Raw genomic sequence first — 19,510 nt, 5'->3', positions numbered from 1 at the left:
ACACATGTGTGGACAGGCCCCACCTGCCCACCCTAGCCTCAGATCTCCCTGGGGCATTTGCTCCAGCTGCAGCCAGGCTATCCCATGGGGAGCCAGGCTGAGCCTCAGGGGCTCAGGCACCACCACCTGAGGCTTAACATATTACTCTGGGTAATCCTGCATCCTTCCTACCTGCTGGGCTTTGCAGACAGACTTCAACTGGGAGGAGTAAATGCCTGGGGCAGGCCTGAGGAAGAAGTGGGCAGGGCCAAGCAGGTGAATGTGAAAACCACCGAGGTCAGTCCTTTACTGACCCCAGGATCTCAGTTCTCACAGGCAGGGCCACAGTGAGCCACCCATGTGGGGCTGCGGGCGACTGTGAAGATGCAGGAGGATGGGGGAGAAGGAGCCAGGAGGGGGCCCGGAGTCCTCGGCACAGGCACCTCGGGATGCAGCCGATGTCCAGGTTTGAAAGAAACCTTATCCTGCTAAGATAGCCGTGCGTGAACACACAAGTACTCGCACATGCATGCACCTGAGTGCACTCTCTCGCTTGTCCCGCGGAAGCCCCAGGTGTGGAGCTGCTGGCCAGAGGCCCCAGGGAGCATGTTCTCCTGCTAATCCTCCTGCCTAATCCTTCAGGCTCTGACTTCCCCCAGGGAACAGGGAGAGGCTTTGGCAAGAGGGGAGACTCCCCCCACCCCAACCCCTCCTCCTGCTTCCGACCTGCTGCCACCTGGCCAGGAGAAGGCGTGGGTGGGACAAGATTCCCCTGCAAAAGCAGGCTCCCTGGGAAGAGCTGTGTGCCCTGCGTGGCCAAGGAGGACAGTTGCTGTCTTCTCTGCACACGGAGGGGATTCTCTGTGCATCTAGGGCCAGGAGTGTGGTCAAAACCTTCATCAGAGTTGTTCCTAGCCTCAGACATCTTTCCACGAGAACCAGGACAGTAGAGCAGCCGAGTGGACCTGCCTGGGTGATTAGCAGATGCTCCAGAGCCGCCAGTCCCCTGCTGCGCCCCCCCCCCCCCCCCCCGCTTTGGGGTCACGTGGCTGGAGTACTCTGGAGACTTTGTCCTGGGGCAGTGGTCCAGCACAGGGCTGGGAGGAGCCCTCCTGACTCAGGAGTGAGAGTTACATCCCTAACATGGGGGCGCCCATGGTAGGGATTTCACATGTGCAGGAAACAGCTCAGTGTGCCGGGCCCGGGGACAGACATGGATGAAGATGGTGGCAGTGTCCTGTCAGGTGCCCCTTCCCCGCAGCCGGGCTCCCGGGCCTCTGTCAACTCCAAGCTGTGAGTCTCTCGGCAGCCTGTGCTGTTTGGATCTGCAGCTGGGACAGTTTGCTACTGGTTCTTAAGCGGCGACCTGGAGTGTGGGGTACTGTGAACTCTTGTGGATGGGACGGTGTCCTGGGGATACCCACCCCCACTGCCCATCACAGACCTTGCACAGCACGTGTTGACTCAGGATTATCTGCTGCATGAGTCAGGGTTCTCCGGAGAAGCCCAGTTGATAGGAGACAGATTGCTATAAAAAGAGACTAATTAGAAGAGTTCAGCCCACGTGATTTTTTAAGATCGCAGTTGCAAGCCGAGACCCTGCAGAGATGAAGTCATGGTTCCATCCGAAAGCCACAATCTTGAGACCCAGAAAGAGCAATAAAGTGAAGTGAAGGCAGGAGAATGCCCACATCCCAGTTCAAAGGCGGCCTTGCCGGGCAGAGAGAGGAAGGGTCAGCCTTTCTGTTCTGTTCAGTCCTTCAGCTGACCAGATGAGGCCCACTGTCCTGAATCTGCTGATTCAGATGCTCACTGATTACAGAAATGCCCTCACAGCCATACCTGTAATGTTTGTCCAGTGTCTGGGGGGTGTGCCCCGGGACCCACCAGACCGGTAGGTAGAATCTGCCATCATGCTGCTCTCGGCTCTGAGATCATGGACAAGGCGCCAGGTTTAGCTGCAGGCTCAGCAGAAGATGAGGGGTGTGGGGCGAGATGCCTGGAGTTAGATGGCTGCAGGCTCTCAGGTTGAGGGTACCTTTGCCCTGGACCTGGGATGCTGGCCGGAGCAGGCCCGGCCCGCCTGTGGTTCAGTCTCCACCCATTGTCCCCTTCATGTCCCCCACTCCCATCTCCTGCTCAAGTCTTTCTCCATTGTCCAACTGCAGTCACCTGGCCCCTGAACCATCAGCCAAGCCTGAAAGCTCAGGTCCCGGCAGAGACGCCACACTGTAGGTCAGGCCTCAGTGGCAGGTGGGAAGCGGATACCCTTTTCTGCTAAAACAATTTCCAAGTAGTTGGAAAACTGGACCACATGCACAGGGCCCAGGAGAGGAATTGGAGGGGTGGCCCAACTTCCTCCCTGAGCCCTGCAGCTTTGTCCAGTCCCCAGGGGACCCAGCTGGCCTCTAAGTGGTGCTGCCACTGGACTCTTCCGCCCTGCCACCCTCCCACCCACTTTTTGGCCTGAGACAGAGAAACAAAAGACAGTGGTCTTGGGACTCGGCCTGGCTTTCAAGGGAGTTGGCCAACCATATGGAGGACAGCTGTGAAGTCGTCTTTGCCTAGCTGAGCCTCGCGGGGTCAGAGGGCAGGGGTCACCTCTGACCATTGCAGAAGCAGGTCCAGGAAGGAAATTACCCTGAGTGGCCTGGGTTGCACCCCCAGGCCCTATCAGTGTTGTCTCGAGGGAGCTGATGACCAGGAACCTGAGACAGAGCTGATGGCCATGCCCACCGCCCCTCCTCGCCCACACCTGAGTCTGCGTCCTGGACTCACTGTGGTGCCTGAAACGCCCTTGTGCCAGTGCTGGCAGCTCCTGCAGGCCTGATTCTCAGCAAACCTGTGGATGAGATCAAGTCCTTGAGCTGTGCACATAGCAAAGTGTCCTTTAAGCCCAGGGCAGGCGTCAGCATGACCGTCTGTGTTCACTTCCAGAGCCAGCTCCTAACGCCACACACACCCAGCACATACCACCCAAGATCTTGGTGCAAACTCAGGAATCTCCTCCTGAGGACCTGGGTACACAGGCCCCTCCTCAAGCCTGAGATCCCTGTGTCATGGGATCCACATGCCTGCCAACGGAGGGGACACCAGGCACCACTGGCTCCACATTATGGTTGTCTCTATCTGTCCCCCCACGCATACACACAGACACCCCAGCACCTGTGTCACACAAGGGCCCACCCACCCGATTTCTGATCCAAATGCCGCTGATGAGGGTGGATGCCTCCAACTGGCGCACAGCACGTGGAGCAGAATTGGGGCTCAGTTACAGTTTGGGTAGATGCCGTCATAGGCTGCCTCAATGGAGGGAGGTGGCGTCGAGGTCTGCACTCAGGTTGTTGTGTCCTGGCCATCACAGCCACTCCTGATGGACCTGGCCGGGAGGCACCAGGGCTGTGTACTGAGTGATGCTGTGGTCCCATTTACTTCTCATGCCATACGGGTGGTGACCACTGCCAGCCACCTGGTTAAATGTCTAAAATGGGATTTTCCGTCTGTGAACTGAGGAACAAGTGATGTGCCTGGTAGTAGACTGACTTTCTGTGTTTGTGTCAGAGATCAGAGCTCATGGCTCAGATAAACTTCATGCTGACCTGGAGCTGTTTGCACCACCCACACTGGCCTTCCAGTCTTGTTAAATGGGCTCTGTTTTCAAATAGGAAGGACTCTATTTCTTAGTGACCATTGCTAGTCATGAAAGCTTAGTGGCCTGGATGCCTCCTAAACCCTGCTGGGGCCCGATCCTTCCTATCCTGGCTCCTGCATTTCTCCTGCTGGGGGGTCAGCGGGAGAGTTAAACAGCTGGGGGAGGGGTAAACAAGTCTGCGATTTTGCAGATCCTCCTGGGAACACCCACCCACCGATGATAACTCCTTGGCCGGGTACTGCCCTCCATCCCCATGGGCCACTGGACCAGCCTCTCCGAGCAGCCAATCCCCTCGGCCTGCCTGGAGCAATTCACTTTGGGTCTATCCCAGCCGAGGTTGGGGTCCAGGGCCCTGTTGGTTGTGTGCATGCATTCACGTGTTTGAGCGTGAAAAGTGCAGACAGTGGTATGTGCTCAAGCGCACACACAGATGTGTTGTGTGTGTGTACCTGCCTGTGTAGGCACATTGAGACAAAACACTGAAGGGATGAGCCCCACAGCTCAGTGGGGACCAACCCACGGTGGCCTCTGGGCAATGATGAGCCTGTTCTGTATTTTCTCTGAATTTCTATGTTGGGAGAGTGTCAGAGCCATGGGCTGGGGGGTGTGAAGGCAGAGCCGTCCTGTCCCAGGGCTCACGCTTGTCACCAGCCATGCTCTTCCACAGCGGCCCGGGCTCCCATGTGAACAGTGGGCACAGCTGCTTCAGGAGCTGGTCTGCGGGCGCAGGTATATTGATTTCTGTCCCCTAGGAGCCTTGACGATCCTTCCCCTTCTGCAGGCACCTTCCTTGTAGCTCTCATGACCAAGCCTGGCGTGCCAGGGTGCGTAGCTCTATAAATATAGCTCTGGGCGCCGTCACGGCCCCAGGGACAACAGAGGGGGAATTTTTTCTGTCCACGCTCAGCCTCAAGATCTGGCTGCTGATTGCCTGGCAGTGCCGGTTTCCAAAATAAACAGTGGACTCCGTGAGTCGATGACACACAGTTGGTTATGGTTCTTTGAATGAAATATTGGCAAGGACACCTGTGACTCTAGCACGTGGTCTTATCCTAACCAGCCCCGGCTGGCTATGTGACCTCGAGGAAATTGCTGACCTCTCTGGGCCCACTTCCCTTTCCTGGAAGATGGGCCTTGGCCAGGTGTGCACCAACGGCAGGGACACAGCCTCGGTGTGGAGCTCAGACACCAGAAAGTGGGATGTTGCCGTTTCGTGCCCACGGCCTGGCCCCAAGGGAGGCCAGAGAGGAGGCCGGGGTGAGGCTAAAATTAGCCAACACAGAGCCTCTGAGGAGCAGGCTGAGGTCTGTAGGAAAGACGGGGCGCCCCAGCCTCAACACACCTGCAAGGGGCTCATGGGGGGCCATGTTCCTAGACCCCTCCCAACGCAGAACTGCCTCCTGGCCCAGGGTGTGGTCCCACACCAGCTGCTCCCCTCACCCTGGGCTGCTTCCCAGTTTGCAAGATTAACACAAGATAAGCCATTCTTTTGTTTAAAAACTGGCAGTCCTGGGAATTCCCTGTGGTTCAGTGGTTGGTGGTGGCGGTTTTGTTGCTAAGTCATGTCCAACTCTTCTGACCCCATGGACTGTAGCCTGCCAGGCTCTTCTGTCTGTAGGATTCTCCAGGCAAGAATACTGGAGTATTTCCATTTCCTCTGAGATTTCCACACTGCAGGGGGCCCAAGGTCACACTCTGGATGGGGGGGGGGGTTGGGGGGGAGGACATTCCTTTTCTGGGGGACCACCATTCTCCCTCCCACATCCCCGGCAGAGCGGCTCCATCACTGGGTGCCTGAAGGGCTCGGTCCACAGATCTGATCTGAGATGAGTCTGGGGCAGCCTCAGGCCTCCGGGCAGCAGCCCCTCCCCTAGCATTTTTATGGCGGCAGTGGTGTAGGTGTAAGCGAGGCAGGAAAATCAGCTTCTTTTCTCTTAGGATGCAGAGTGCTTGTTGCCTCCTGGGTTCCCAGGCAGCCTTGGGACAGACAGAGGGCCTGGTGACCTGGCATAGGGACTGCCCTCTCTCAAATTTTGAGGGTGTTGGGGTGCACAGGAGCCCTTGGGAGCCTCAAGATGCAGTGATTTCTTGGCCTTGACTGAGCTCCTTTTGGTCAGGGGCCAGGGGTCAGAGTGAGGCCGAGAGGGCAGGCTGGAAGTTTGCAGAAAGATGCAGGGTCGGCACGACCTCCCTTAACCTGCCTGCGGGGCTGCAGACCACGGTGGTTTCAGCATCTTGAGAGACTGGCCACAAGCGAGGCCCAGTACCAGCTGACCCTCCTGTCCAGTGCCACCCCAGGGATCTGGGGCACCTGCCCTTATCCCTTCCTCACTTCCCACACTCTCCACACTCTGGACTCGGATGTTTTTCCGTTTTGTGTGAGAGTGCGAAGCCAGCCGGGTGTGAGTTCAAAGTAGGGGGCAGTGAGCTGTCCCAGGCGGAACACACAGCTCAAGCTGGTGAGCCAAGGCCATGGGGAAGGTACGGGTCGGGGAAACTCAGGTGTTCACACAGCATCTGACTCGGTCCTGCTGTATCTCAGCTCTGCTCTCTGCTCTGTGGCCTTGTTCAGGCCAGGGGTGCCCTGAGTGTGTGGGTCTGGATCCCAGGAGAGGGCTGGTCAGGGAGGCCACTCCCACCAGGCTGGACACTGGGCAGGCAGAGTGCAAGGCCTGGGGGAGGGTTCTCCTGGAGCTGGAAAACGCTAACCAACAATTCTTCCTGCAGATCGAACCAGCTGCTGGAATCCCACGTGTCCGTTCCCACTGCTTTCACTGCCACACCCTCAGTGGAGATGCCCCAGCACTCGACTGTGGACAAGCCCCTTGTCTCGATGCCGCAGCTGGTCTTCCCTGGCCCACACTCGGGCACCAACAGCGAGTGTGACCGCACACCCCCTAGCAGGCGGGTGTCCTTCAGTGCACCCCTGAGCCAACCGCTGTGCCAGCCCGAGAAGCGTGGGCCCCAGGCGGCTCAGGAGGTGTGCTACGTGGCGGCCGGACAGCCGGGTGAGGCTTGCGGCTGGCGGGCCTTTGCCCCCGCGTGCCTGCAGGCCTTCAACACACCGCGGGGCTTCCTGCTGTTCCTGTGCGTGGCCTCCTTCCTGCAGGGCATGACGGTGAATGGCTTCATTAACACTGTCATCACGTCCATCGAGCGGCGCTACGACCTTCACAGCTACCAGAGCGGCCTCATTGCCAGCTCCTACGACGTGGCCGCGTGCCTCTGCCTCACCTTTGTCAGCTACTTCGGAGGCCACGGCCACAAGCCCCGCTGGTTGGGTTGGGGCGTGCTGGTCATGGGCGCCGGCTCACTGGTCTTCGCGCTGCCGCACTTCACCGCCGGCCGCTATGAGGTGCAGGTGGACGAGGTCGTGGGGACCTGCTGGGCCAACCGCAGCTCAACGTGCGGGGACAGCGCCTCCGGCCTGTCCGGCTACCGGCTGGTCTTCATGCTGGGCCAGTTCCTGCACGGCATGGGTGCAACACCGCTCTACACACTGGGCGTCACCTACCTGGACGAGAACGTCAAGTCCAGCTACTCACCCGTCTACATCGGTGAGTGGGCGGGCATGCTGGCAGTGAGGCCCACTGGACGTCTGCTTGAAGCCCAGCCCTGTCCAAGCCCTTTATGTGCATTTCCTCATTGGCCACATGTGGTCACACCTGGCCTCAGGGGCTCCTAGGCAAGGTGACAGGTGAGCACAGGCCTGAATTTCACCTGATGCCTCAGGTGATGGAGGTGGTGCCAGCCGAGCTCAGCCTGATTCCCATACATCTTGCGGGTTCCTAAGTGCATGGATTCTGGTGGTCCAGTGGTTAGTACTCTGCACCTTCACCACAGGGGACCCAGCTTTGGTCCCTGGTTGGGAAACTAAGATCCCGCAAGTTGGACTCAGCTGGTGGCCGAGCTACAGAGCTGGGCACGAAGGCCTCGAGCCTCATGCTGCCCCCAAGACCCTCTTGTTTATTTGGGTGAGATTTCCAAGCTCTCAGCCTTCATGCTGCCCACTTCTCTGAGTGTGTCCTGCATGGTCACTCTCCCAGGGCAGGACCGGGGTCAGTGGAAAGCCCCCCACTGGTGCTCCGGCCTGGCCAGGCTCGCTCGCTGTCCTGCTTCCTACATCCACCATCATGTGGCACTTGCTGTTCTGAGGTCTGGGGTGGGGGAGCATTTGGGACCCAGGTGAGCCCGCAGCCCCACGTGGGTGCCGCCCTCATCTTGCAAAATGAGGGTCTCAGGATCTTTTGAGGGAGAAAGAGTCCAGGGGGCGTCTGTGAGGTTTTGAGAGGAATGTTTTAAAATCACCTTGAAAGGTTGACGCTGGCCGATGTCAGACACAGTGGAGACTGTACAAGGAACACCTGGGTTAAAGGGGTTCCCTCCTAGGGCTGGGGTGGAGGGCAGCGATGCGGGGGCTTCTCTCAGGTGGGCAAGTGGGGCGGTGGGTCCTGATGGCTCTGCTCCTTTCCAGCCACCTTCTACACCGCGGCCATCCTCGGCCCCGCAGCTGGTTACCTGGTGGGCGGCGCCCTGCTGAACATTTACACCGATATCAGCCAACAGTGAGTGACCTGGGCCCTACGGCTGTGGTCTAGCCCACAGGGAAAGCACCACTGTTGGTGCAGGGGGATGGTGGCCCTGGGCAGGGGTCCAGGCTGGCCCTGCTCTGATGGACCAGGGAGTCTGGGGCCCACTTGGAGAGTGTGGCCTGGGGGAGGGAACAGTGTAGATGGATGGCCTCCCAGAGCCAGGAGACACCAGCCTCAACTGCTCCCGTGCTCTTTGCCAAGGCCAAGGCATCAGCCGCGCCCCCTCTGCACTGCTTTGGGAGGGGGATGTGCCTTGCCCTGCTCTTGCTGGGAGAGCCGGGCCCCCCGCCAGCCACCAGTCCCCATGGCCTTGTTGGGAGGAAGCCTGGCAGGCCCCAGAGGAAGGGATGGACCTGAGCAGGCTGCACAGCATCTGCCAGCCGGTTACCAGGGTGCATCCCCACCCCACATCTTTCCTGATGCCCTCGTCCACTGCTGGTCCCAGACCTGGTGTTGGGGGGAGCATCAGGGCAGAGCCTTTGGCCTCTGCCTCTCACTGACCAGCAGGCATAAGGGTGCCTGGTGTGTGTGCTCTGGGTGCTGTGAGCACAGCACTGATCCCAAGTGTCTCTTGCCGCAGGACAGAGCTGACCACCGAGAGCCCACTGTGGGTGGGCGCCTGGTGGGTCGGCTTTCTGGGCGCCGGGGCCGCTGCCTTCCTCGTCGCGGTCCCCATTCTCGGCTACCCGCGGCAGCTGCCAGGTGGGTGCTTCCTGCCCCAGGTGAGCGGGAGACAGGACAGCCTGTCCCCTGCTCCTCCTCCTCCCTTCATCTGCTGGGGGATGCTGCCCTTCTGCAGGGCGGCCCAACCTGTGTGCTCCCTCTACGCCTGCCACCTCTACCCGCTCAGGGACCCAAGGGAGAGGCTTGTTTCAAGGAGGAGGTGCACCCCTTTCAATTCCTTCCCTCTGGTCCCCTGTTGAGCCCACAGACTCTCTCCCACCCCACTTCCCTGCCATTCTGTCACCACAGTGCATCTAGTGTCTGTCCAGGAGCCTTGTCCACCAGCTGGTCCTATACCCAAGAGAGGCACTGGGGCCTTTGGTCTCTGCCACTTACCAACACCCATCCTTTCAGGCTCCCAGCGTTATGTGGTCATGAGAGCATCTGAAACATACCAGCTGAAGGACAGTAGCCACAAGGTGACCAGCAACCCTGACTTCGGGAAAACCATCAGAGACTTGCCTCTGTAAGGACCTTGGGGGCCTCTCGTCTGTGCCTGTGTGTCCTGAAGACCCTTTAGGGTACTCCACATGCTGGGTCTTCACCCTCAGCTAGGAGAGTCCTGTAACTCCTCCAGGGCCACGTGGGAAGCCCGCACCCCCTATACATCCCGTGACCCAGCAACATTTGGGTCTCCAAAACTTGGGCAAAGAGATTAAGAAGCAGCAGACAGAACCTCCTGGCATGGAGCCACTGAGGGCCAGTTCTGACACCCCACAGTGCCTGCCCCCCAGTACCCAGGCCTGTGGACCCAGGGACCTGCACACAGGGGCCCGTTCATACTCCTGCATGGCAGGTTCTGGGGGCTGTGCCTGGCACCTCCTCATGGTCACTAGGTGAACCCCTGATGCTAGGGTGAGTTGCCCCGCAGACAATGAGTCCACAGTCCTCAGGGAAGCTATTGACCCCCCACCCCAGGAGTCACCCCTCCACCTGTCCTCCGATCGTTTCACTGGGAGTCACCTGCATGTGACCTCAGGGCTCCATGGAAGGAACCATCCAGCCTCTACCTCCTCTTGGGCAGTGATGTCCTGTTTATGTCACATGTGACCCAGCCTCACTTTGCTGACGTCACCGCATCAGGACAAACAGCCAAGGCTGCTGGGATGTCAGAGGGACCGTGTTGGGAGGGGGCTCCCGATGGGCCAGGGCCCCTCATCGGGGCATTCTGTGAGGGGCTCTCCCAGGCAGGGGTGGAGGCCCTCAAATCACCTGCCTGAGTTTAGCCTCACTGAGCGCCCACCTGCCCCACAGCTTCCTGAGCCCATGAATGTCCCCCTGTGGGGTGGGTGCTGTCAGTGGTGGGAATGAGCCCCCGATGTCTGTCTTCAACACAGGGAGGATGATGTGGAGTCAGGGCAGCCCTGGGCTGCTTGCTGCCTAGTTAGACCCCCCAGAATAGCCACCCACTCAGGAGTTGCCCCTGAGACTGGCAGAGCCGGCCCAGGGCTGCACTGGCTGGGGACACGTTTGTCCTGTCTCCCAACACCACAGTGGAGCTGGGTGCAGGGCCACCCACTCCCTCTGAGCAGCGTTAGCACCAGGGGCGTTAACAGCCTGGTCCCCATAGCCCCAGGGACAAAGTGCAGAGATAAGGAGATTTCTGCTCAGGCTTGGCTCCCTGAACTGGCTGCTGCTGATAAAACCAATCCAGGAACATGGCCCTCTGTCAAGGTCATGACTAGTTCTCTGAGCCAAAGTTCAGGAATTTCAGCTGAGAAACCTACATACAGGAATTAAGAAATGAGGAAGTTCACATGTTTCTGGGAAGAGTCACCTGGCCTGAGCCTCACTGAGCATCCCCATAGCCTGAGCAAGTCTGGGCAGGTCCGGGAAGGGACTGGCCGCACCCGGGGCTTCCCCGCCGCCACACACACAAACACACACACGCACGCACGCACACAAACACTCACACATGCACACATAGGCACATGCACACGCACACAGGAACACATACACGTGTACACAGGCACATGCACACACACAGTCTAGTCCCAGACAGCCTCACCAAGACAGCATTTCCTCTGCATCTTATTTCCTCCATGTACGTGGGACTCGGACTGTCGACCAGAAAGAAGCCTGATCATAAGTCCTCTAGTCTGGAAGTCAGTTCTAAAAAGGAATCAGGTCCCTGTTTGCATCAGGAGGGGGACAGAGGCTGCTCTGAGGTTAATCTGAGCGGCTGCGGGGGTGGGGTGACTTCATTAGTGTCGATCCCCCCCGCCCAAGGGGTTATGACCGCATTGCGAGCTCCTACTAGGCAGGATCCATTTTATTGTTGGCCTGTGTCCTCAAAATGAAGAGCGTTTCAGTGTTAGGGTGTTAGCACTGCTTTGACTTCGGAGAAGGCAATGGCACCCCACTCCAGTACTCTTGCCTGGAGAATCCCATGGACAGAGGAGGCTGGTGGGCTGCAGTCCATGGGGTCGCTAAGAGTCGGACACGACTGAGCGACTTCACTTTCACTTTTCACTTTCACGCATTGGAGAAGGAAATGGCAACCCACTCCAGTGTTCTTGCCTGGAGAATCCCAGGGACGGGGGAGCCTGGTGGGCTGCCGTCTATGGGATCGCACAGAGTCGGACACGACTGAAGCGACTTAGCAGCAACTGCTTTGACAGATGCGCTGATGGCTGGGCCGGGCGGGGTTTCCATCCTGGGAGGGTTACACTCATGTCTGAGGGACTGGTTCTCCGGGTGGGTCTCCCTCCTAGGAGTGTGACCCACACTGTTTCAGGGTGTGGGACTTCCTTCCTGGGAGGGTAACCCGCAATGTCTGAGGGGCTGGCTCTGTGGGCAGGAGGTTCATGAGGCCTCAGCTGCAGACGCAGAGAATATGAGCAAAGGTGGCTATCCTCAGAGCCGCTGTGATAGGCTCTGTCAACACAGCCATTTGTCACCAGACTTTGCCTGCTCTTGGGCACCTGAGAAGACCCATGGCTCCAAGAGAAACTGCCCCCAGCCCACATCACTTTCTCAAGCCCCTGGTGTCACCCCACTAGCCACTGTCCCCCAAGTGCCCACCAAAAGTTGGGAACCAGTCAAGTCCACCCGGGGCTCCTTGGAGGGGTCTGTGGCTCCAAACCACAGGTCTTCCCACCACCCCCTTTCACTGGTGGTCCTTGAGTGAGCCCCCCTGCAGGCCCCGATACTCTCTCCTGGCGGCCACCCAGTCCTGGACAGTGACAGCCGCCTGCCCCCTTCCTCCGCTCCTGTCCCAGGCCCCTCTGCTTGTCCCAGGGCTGATTCAGTATCATGGTGGTCCCTCGGGGTCTCTCTCCACACTGGAGCCAGACTCTGTGACCCCTGCCTTTCCCAGCAAGCCACAGGCTCCAGATCCCAGCACCAGCGCTCACCTGCCCCACGCTTGGTTTCTCTGGAGTAAATGTGGGGTATCCCCCGCTCTCCTGCACCCCGCTCCACTCCTCTCTCAGAATCAGGGCTCTTTGTGTTGGGGTGGGAAAGGCTCTGACTCTGGTCCACTCTGACCCTCCATGTCTTCTCTCTGGTCTCCATTCCCCTCCCCCGCAGCTCCATCTGGCTCCTCCTGAAGAACCCCACGTTCATCCTTCTCTGCCTGGCTGGGGCCACCGAGGCCACACTCATCGCTGGCATGTCCACGTTCGGGCCCAAGTTCCTCGAGTCACAGTTCAGCCTCAGCGCCTCGGAAGCCGCCACCTTGTTTGGTGAGAACACTCCTTGAGTCTTAGGGGAAAGGGTCCTCTGCTTTTTCATCAATTTTCAGAGGGGCCTTTGATAATCTCTTCCAGAAAACCCCAGGCAGTGCTACCCACATGCGCCACACATCCTGGGTGCGTGGTCCTGCCCAGACAGGGGCCCAGAGCAGGCATCCAGGCTCCTACAGGAGAGCTCTGATCACACTTACAAAGCCCGCCTCCCCGATGGGGAGGAAGGTCATTACTGGGGGCTGCCCGGTCTCTCCGTGGGCCCTGGGGAGCCTGAGCCTTTGTGTCCCTGGTCGTGGTGGAAGGGGTTTGGGTGGCAGATCCCACTAGATTCCCTTGGGCCTGGCTATCCCTGGGATGAGTGTCCTGGGGTCTCCTTGAGTCTGGAGCCCTGGGCCAGCTTGGCTGAAGGCATACTGTGGCCAGAGGTGGTTGGCCTTCCCAGGAGAGTGAGGGTCCTCCTCAGGACCCTCCTCCCAGCCCTGTTCACGGCATAGCCCTGTGTTTGGGGACAACCAGGGACTCACAGAGAGCATGCCGTGCATGAGGTATGTGGGGTCCATCCTGGCCAGGCCCCACCCACAGGTCTCCCTTCCCTGCGTAGGTGAATGATGTCAGATTAGGGCCCTACCCCCCGACTAATGCCCCTAGACACCCCTCCTTGCTGGCCTCATGGCTGAGCCCGTCTGCCCGCATCCCCACCAGAGCAGCTGTCTCCCCTTCCCCACAGCAGCCAACAATCCCTTCTTAGAACAGCATGTCCCTGGGGTCCCCAGAGCTGGTCTCAATCTGGGGAGAGGGGCTCACTGAGCCCAGGGGCTTTGAGGTCTCCTCCACCCACTCCCATCTGCACTCCATCTCTGGGTGACCTGGAAGCCACATGCCAATGAAGCCATGCATGCCGTGTGCTCAGTCACCTCAGTTGTGTCCACCTCTCTGTGACCCTACAGACTGCAACCCACCAGGCTTCCAGGGCTTGAACCCAGGTTTCCCACATGGCTGGCAGATTCTTTACCATCTGAGCCACCAGGGAAGCCCTACTTCGTACCAAATGGCAGCAGCCACCAGCTTCTCCAAATACCTACTTGTGGTCAGACTCCGACTGCATGGGCCCGGTAGTTTGTCCTGTGGCCTCCCCAGCGGGTGGGGCTGGGGGCCTGTGACCTGTCCTCTTCCCTGTCCTGTTCTTCCCCTGCCTCCCTGGGCCTCTGAGTGGCTGGCCTGGTGGCCTCTCCAGGCCCCGGGGTCCCTGAGAGCACCGGTCAGGGTCCCCATGTGAGGCGCAGAGCCCAGCGCTGCATAAGAATGAGGCCCCATGATTATACACCTCCATCTCCCCATCTGTAAAGCGGAGATGAGACCCAGCTGGCCCCACCCCCAAGGCCCCCAGGATGGCCCTGAGCCCTTCCCTCTCCTCAGGGTACCTGGTGGTGCCAGCGGGAGGTGGAGGCACATTCCTGGGTGGATTCTTCGTGAACAAGTTCAAGCTCCGAGGCTCTGGCATCATCAAGTTCTGCCTGCTCTGCACCCTGGTCAGCCTGCTGGCCTTCTTCATCTTCCTCATGCACTGCCCCGGGGTGCCCATGGCGGGCGTGACCACCGGCTACAACGGGAGGTAAGGGCCAGGCAGCACCGGGGTGAGGGGAGACCCTGTGCATGTGTTGCAGGGGACCAGGGGTCCCTGGAATGGAGGTGGGGTCTGGCACTTGGGGTGCAGTCACTGGAGGTGGTTATAACAACAAGGGGGCTTCCCAGGTGGCGCTAGTGGTAAAGAATCCACCTGCCAATGCAGAAGACATAAAAGACATGGGTTTGATCCCTGGGTCAGAAAGATTCCCCTGGAGAAGGGAATGGCAACCCTCTCCAGTATTCTTGCCTGGAGAATCCCACGGACACAGGAGCCTGGCGAGCTACGGTCCATGGGGTTGCAAAGAGTTGGACATGACTGAAGTGACTTAGCACATACGCAAGCATAACAGCAGGAATGATGACCTCAGTGGAGCCCAGTGGCTGGCCCCTGAGCCTCTGTCTATAAAATGGGACAGTGGCAGGCCCAGCTGTGGAGCAAACTCAGCGAGTTCAGAAGCCCTCAGATGTGGGCTGGTGAGGACCAGACCCCAGACTGGCCTCCACCCTACCGTTGCTCTCTTCTGCCTGCAGCTTCCTGCCTGAAGGCCACCTGGAGCTGATGGCTGCCTGCAACGTTCACTGCAGCTGCCAGCTGGAGCATTATAGCCCCGTGTGCGGCTCCGATGGCCTCACGTACTACTCGCCATGCTTTGCAGGTTGCTTGGAGGTGGCCATGCCCGGCTCGGGCGGCCAGAAGGTAAGAGTGGCCACTGAGCACGTGGTCGGTGCCCAGTCGCGGGGCGGGAGTTGGGGCCCTGCCGCTTCCTCCTGTAATCAGCGCTGTTGTTGCGCTCCTCAGGTGTACCGAGACTGTAGCTGTGTCCCTCAGAATTTTTCCTCTGGTTTTGGCCATGCTACTGCAGGGAAATGCACTTCAACTTGTCAGAGAAAGCCCCTCCTTCTGGTTTTCATATTCGTTGTAATTGTCTTTACCTTCCTCAGCAGCATTCCTGCACTAACAGCGACTTTACGGTAAGCCCGGGGCGGGGTTCACTCTGGTCCAGAACCTTCCCTTTGCAGCTAAGCTGGAGCTCTGCGGATCCCTGAGGGGTGTGTGCCGGGCCCCGAAGAGCTCTGGCAGGAAAGAGCTGACTGCCTCTTGTGGCGCTTGCCACCGGGGGAGGCGGTGATGCAACATGGGTCTCGGCCAGAACCTGGAGCCGCCATGGGGGTGTTATGTGTCAGGCAACCAAGCTTCCCCAGGCATTGACTGGTGTTGGTTTTCCATTGCAGGTGCGTCTGTGATCAGCAGAGATCCTTTGCACTGGGAATCCAGTGGATCGTGGTTAGAACGCTAGGTACTGTGCTATGTAAGGAAGCCAAGCACAGTTGTGTGGTGTGTTCACTGCACAAGAGCACGCGCCAGGCTGAGGAGCCTCCCACCAGGAGGCTATGTTGCCCCAGGGAAGGATGCCATTCCTTAACAGTCCACTAGAGGGACCCCTGGCCCCTTATTTGCCCTGAGGGTGCTGTTCAGTCACTTAATCTTGTCCAACTCTTTGAGACCCCATGGACTGCAGCACGCCAGGCTTCCCCGTCCTTCACTATCCCCCAGAGTTTGCCCGAATTCATGTCCATTGAGTGAGTGATGCCATCCAACCATCTCTTCCTCCATTGCCCCCTTCTCCTCCTGCCCTTAATCTTTCCTAGCATCAGGGTCTTTTCTAAACAGCCCAGAGTGTGCCCTTTCCTCAGTAACACACAGGCTCCAACAGAGTAAAAGATCATGGGGCGTCCTGGTTGCAGAGGCAAGTCCCCAGAGAAAGGAGCACTTAAGTTCCCTTTGCACCCCCTGAGAACACCTTCCTGAGGGCCCATGCTGGCATGGGTCACTGGCACTGCACCCCCGGGGCCCCCACTCCCCGGATGAGTCCAGTCATTGAGTGCACCTCTCTTCACAGGCAGTATCCCGGGGCCCATTGCCTTTGGCTGGGTGATTGACAAGGCATGTCTGCTCTGGCAAGACCAGTGTGGCCAGCAGGGCTCCTGCTTTGTGTACCAGAATTCGACCATGAGCTGGTACCTGCTCATTGCAGGGTTGGGGTACAAGGTGAGCAGGGCAGCATCCCCCCAGGGGCACTGTGGGGGAGGAGTGGGAGCCCTAGAGTCCACTCCAAGGAGCCAAGAGTCTTCTCCCACTAGTTCGGGGGTCTGGGCAGCCCCTGGGTTCTTCCAACAGCTTCATCCCCCACTGGAAGGAGTGCCCTGGGTATCACCCTTGGTTCCCAGAAGGGGATCCTTCCCTGTTCCAAGCGGTCACTGTTGGGACGTGATGACCTGATCCCAGTGGAGGCAAAGGTGGGACAGCAAGTCCAGGGCTTATGTCCAGGCCACCTCCATCCCCCTGCCCTCTGGAGCCCTCACCATCCCCCACTCACCCACCCCACCCCCCGTGGCTTGTCCTGGGGCTCTGGTCATCTGAGGATTTGGAGAAATCAAAAACCACTCCCCTAAGCAAGAGCCAGACAGGCCTGCCCACTCTGGGCTGGTGGGCTGGGAAGGTCCACAAGCTGAGTTTCTCCCTCTGCCTCTCTGGTGGGCCTTGAGTTATGTCCCACTTCTCAGCCTGACCCTCTGCTTTCAACTCTTAAGAGAACCTTTCTACTGTATCTCTCCACACAAGCTCTGCAGGGAGAAGCTTAGTATTTTTATTTTGAATTTACCCTCATTGGAGGAAAAGATGCAAGACTTCCTAAATAAAGCAGAATCCTAGGGCCGGTCTATAAGAATGTCTTGGTTTTCTCCTTCGGGTGGAGGGTAGACTCGGGAAGTCGTACCGGCAGAACCGCCTCTTTGGGGAGGGCCGCAAAGACAGGATTCTCAGCCACCTTTGGGTTAATCTCCCCGAAGATTAGCTTAAAAATAGCCAAGTGTGAGAAGGGATTTGTGCGGCCCTGGACAAGTGGGTCAATTCAGAGTCTTGCCTACACAAGGAGCTGGCCCTCGCTTTCCTTTTCCCCTGTGTTGTGTGATCCCTCAGCCAGAGCAGCCGGCTGGTACCCGGACCACTCTCTGCCCAGATAGCACCCCCACAACTGTGGCACCGGGGTGGGATCGGCTCCCAAAGTCAGTGCTAATTTTAGTAGGGGAGGGGGGAGTGGCCAGGTGCTCCTATTGGGTCACAAGATCACTAGAGGAAATAGCCTTTTTTCACTACAGTTTCAGGTCCATCCACCCAGGCAGTGCCCCTGTGAAAACCCAGCTTTCATACCTTAAACACACACACACATAAAGAGGCCAGCATGCCTGCCCACAATGTCGTCTTCCAGATGGCCTGTGACTCCGGCATCAGCAGGGGGTGATCTGGGCAGTGGCTGCAGTGAAGTGACCGCCGACACTGACCACCTCTTTCTTAGGTTCAGGGGCAGCTATGACAAAAAACCCCATACTGGGGTTTACACAGAAATTAATTCTTTCTTGTTCTGGAAGACAAGTGTCCAAAATCAAGGTGTCTGTAGTGTCCATTCCATCTGGGGTTTCTGAAGTGCTCTGTCAGCTGCCTCCCCCTCCCTCCTTCCCCCTCCCACTGGCTCCTCCACCCTTGGGGCTCCTAGGCTTCTGGGAGCAGCACCCTGTCTCTACCTCCATCTTGGCTGCTCTCTGAGTATCTGTGTCAGCCCTCCTTCTCTATGCAGACACCAGTCACTGGACCTCATGCAAAATGACTGCAACACCCCTAACTTAAATATGCCCACAAAGATCCTATTTTCAGATCAAGTCCTGCTCATAGGTTCTGGAAGTCAGGACATATCTTTTGGGGTACACTGTTCAGCCCACAAGAAGCACCCCCCACTTCACCCAGTGCCCTTGTTTTCAAGTCAAATCCTATTTTTCATTCCCCCACTAAAAATATTGGTATCCAAGCTGGGCCTGGCTGTACAGGACAGATGGGTCCTCTGGTCAGAGCAGAGCCTGGCTGTCCAGAATGCTGTGAGGAACCCGGGGCCAGGCCAGGGGCTCAGAAGCGGGAGTACCTGGGACCTCTGGGGGGGCAGCTCACTCAAGGTCCAGTGGCTCCTTTCTCCCCAGGTCCTGGGCTCCATCTTCTTTGCCATTGCCTGCTTTCTGTACAAGAGCCCATTGGGGTCTTCTGATGGCCTGGAGGCTTCTCTGCCCAGCCAGTCCTCGGCCTCTGACAACCCCTCAGACCTTCAGGAAGCCCCCTCAGCTCTCCGGATCCAGAGTGACATCTGACAGCCCACCTGCCCACCCCGGGGCATGGACTTGCCATGCAGCACTTCCTGGAAACACTGTCTCATTGCTCCTCAGAAGTGGGGACCCCTCTCCTATTGAGCCCCAGCATTGAAGACCCTGCAAAAATCTGCTGGTGGATCTTGGGGGACTGAGCTGATGACCACATGTTGAAGCCTCAAGGGCACCGAGGAGGGAGAATGCAAGATGCATCCAAGTGGAAGCCCCTGACCCAGCCCCCCTGGACCTCACCAGACAGAGCAGGGTGACCAGCTCTCGGCTTGGAAGGAGCAGCCGGCTTCCCGGCTGGATGAAACACCATCTCCCTTTGGTCCCTCACTCTCTGCTCTTTCCCACAGACTTAGCCAGATGGCATCCCCGGGAGCCTCAGGGTCCCTTGGAAACATGAACAGCTGTGCTTGTAAAGCCACCTGTGCCCTCCTATGTGACAGCATCTGTCATTGCACAGAATGCAAAACCACCTGTGGACTCCAGGGAGCTGCTTCTGTGTCCCCTCTTCTCTCCTTCCAGTGGCAGATGCCTGGAGTGAGTGGTGCCCAGTGGAGACACTGAGCTCCCATCATGGTCTTAGATGCCCGGGGCTCCTCACAGCGCTCACGGTAATGCTGGGCTGGTTGAGGCCACTCGGAGGAAGGGACAGGGATCCCACACTGTGGACAAGCTGGTGCCTCGGAGCTCCTGGGTGGGTCCATGGCTTTTTTCAGGCAGCCTGCCTTGATGTCCCACGGTTCTCCTGATGAAGAGGAGACCCGGGGGCTGTGTCCTGTGGGAACTTCTCCTTCATGTGTTATTGTAAACTTGCTGTCACCTCCAGTCCTCAGGCTCACAACCCCACAGCGGGACGGGAGCAACCTAAGAATGTAGCTATGGACCCATATTCTGCATAAGCACTTATTTATAGAATTTCTTTTTACCTGACCATGTGCTGAGCACTTGTGAATCCTACCTGGAGGGCACTGGGACTTGTGTGGAATGTTTACTGTCCATGTCCTCTGTTAAAAGCGTATGTGTGTAAATATATTTTAATATTTAAAGCA

At 58.3% G+C, this 19,510-nt stretch overlaps 1 protein-coding gene across 3 annotated transcripts in view; it reads left to right on the top strand.

Annotated features, from left to right (window-relative positions):
• Positions 1 to 19,510, top strand: part of SLCO4A1 (solute carrier organic anion transporter family member 4A1) — a 23,972-nt gene extending 4,462 nt beyond the window's left edge. The window contains exons 2-12 of one of the 3 annotated variants that reach the window (XM_081552938.1): positions 6,359 to 7,188; positions 8,106 to 8,196; positions 8,804 to 8,925; positions 9,301 to 9,412; positions 12,478 to 12,632; positions 14,052 to 14,247; positions 14,793 to 14,958; positions 15,061 to 15,233; positions 15,495 to 15,559; positions 16,163 to 16,311; positions 18,291 to 19,510. In XM_081552938.1, the coding sequence (XP_081409064.1) occupies positions 6,359 to 7,188; positions 8,106 to 8,196; positions 8,804 to 8,925; positions 9,301 to 9,412; positions 12,478 to 12,632; positions 14,052 to 14,247; positions 14,793 to 14,958; positions 15,061 to 15,233; positions 15,495 to 15,559; positions 16,163 to 16,311; positions 18,291 to 18,455 (2,224 nt within the window). In that variant the 3' untranslated portion in view covers positions 18,456 to 19,510. Of the gene's footprint in view, positions 1 to 6,358; positions 7,189 to 8,105; positions 8,197 to 8,803; positions 8,926 to 9,300; positions 9,413 to 12,477; positions 12,633 to 14,051; positions 14,248 to 14,792; positions 15,234 to 15,494; positions 15,560 to 16,162; positions 16,985 to 18,290 lie in introns of those variants that run through there. The other 2 variants (XM_081552937.1, XM_081552936.1) reach the window with 2 other exon arrangements.

The sequence above is a fragment of the Giraffa tippelskirchi genome, chromosome 13 (assembly GCF_054371585.1).
Source record: "Giraffa tippelskirchi isolate mGirTip1 chromosome 13, T2T-mGirTip1v1.2.pri, whole genome shotgun sequence".
Classification (NCBI taxonomy): Eukaryota; Metazoa; Chordata; class Mammalia; order Artiodactyla; family Giraffidae; genus Giraffa; species Giraffa tippelskirchi.
The sequence above is the reverse complement of the archived record's forward strand: the minus strand, read 5'-3'. Positions and strand labels throughout refer to the sequence as shown.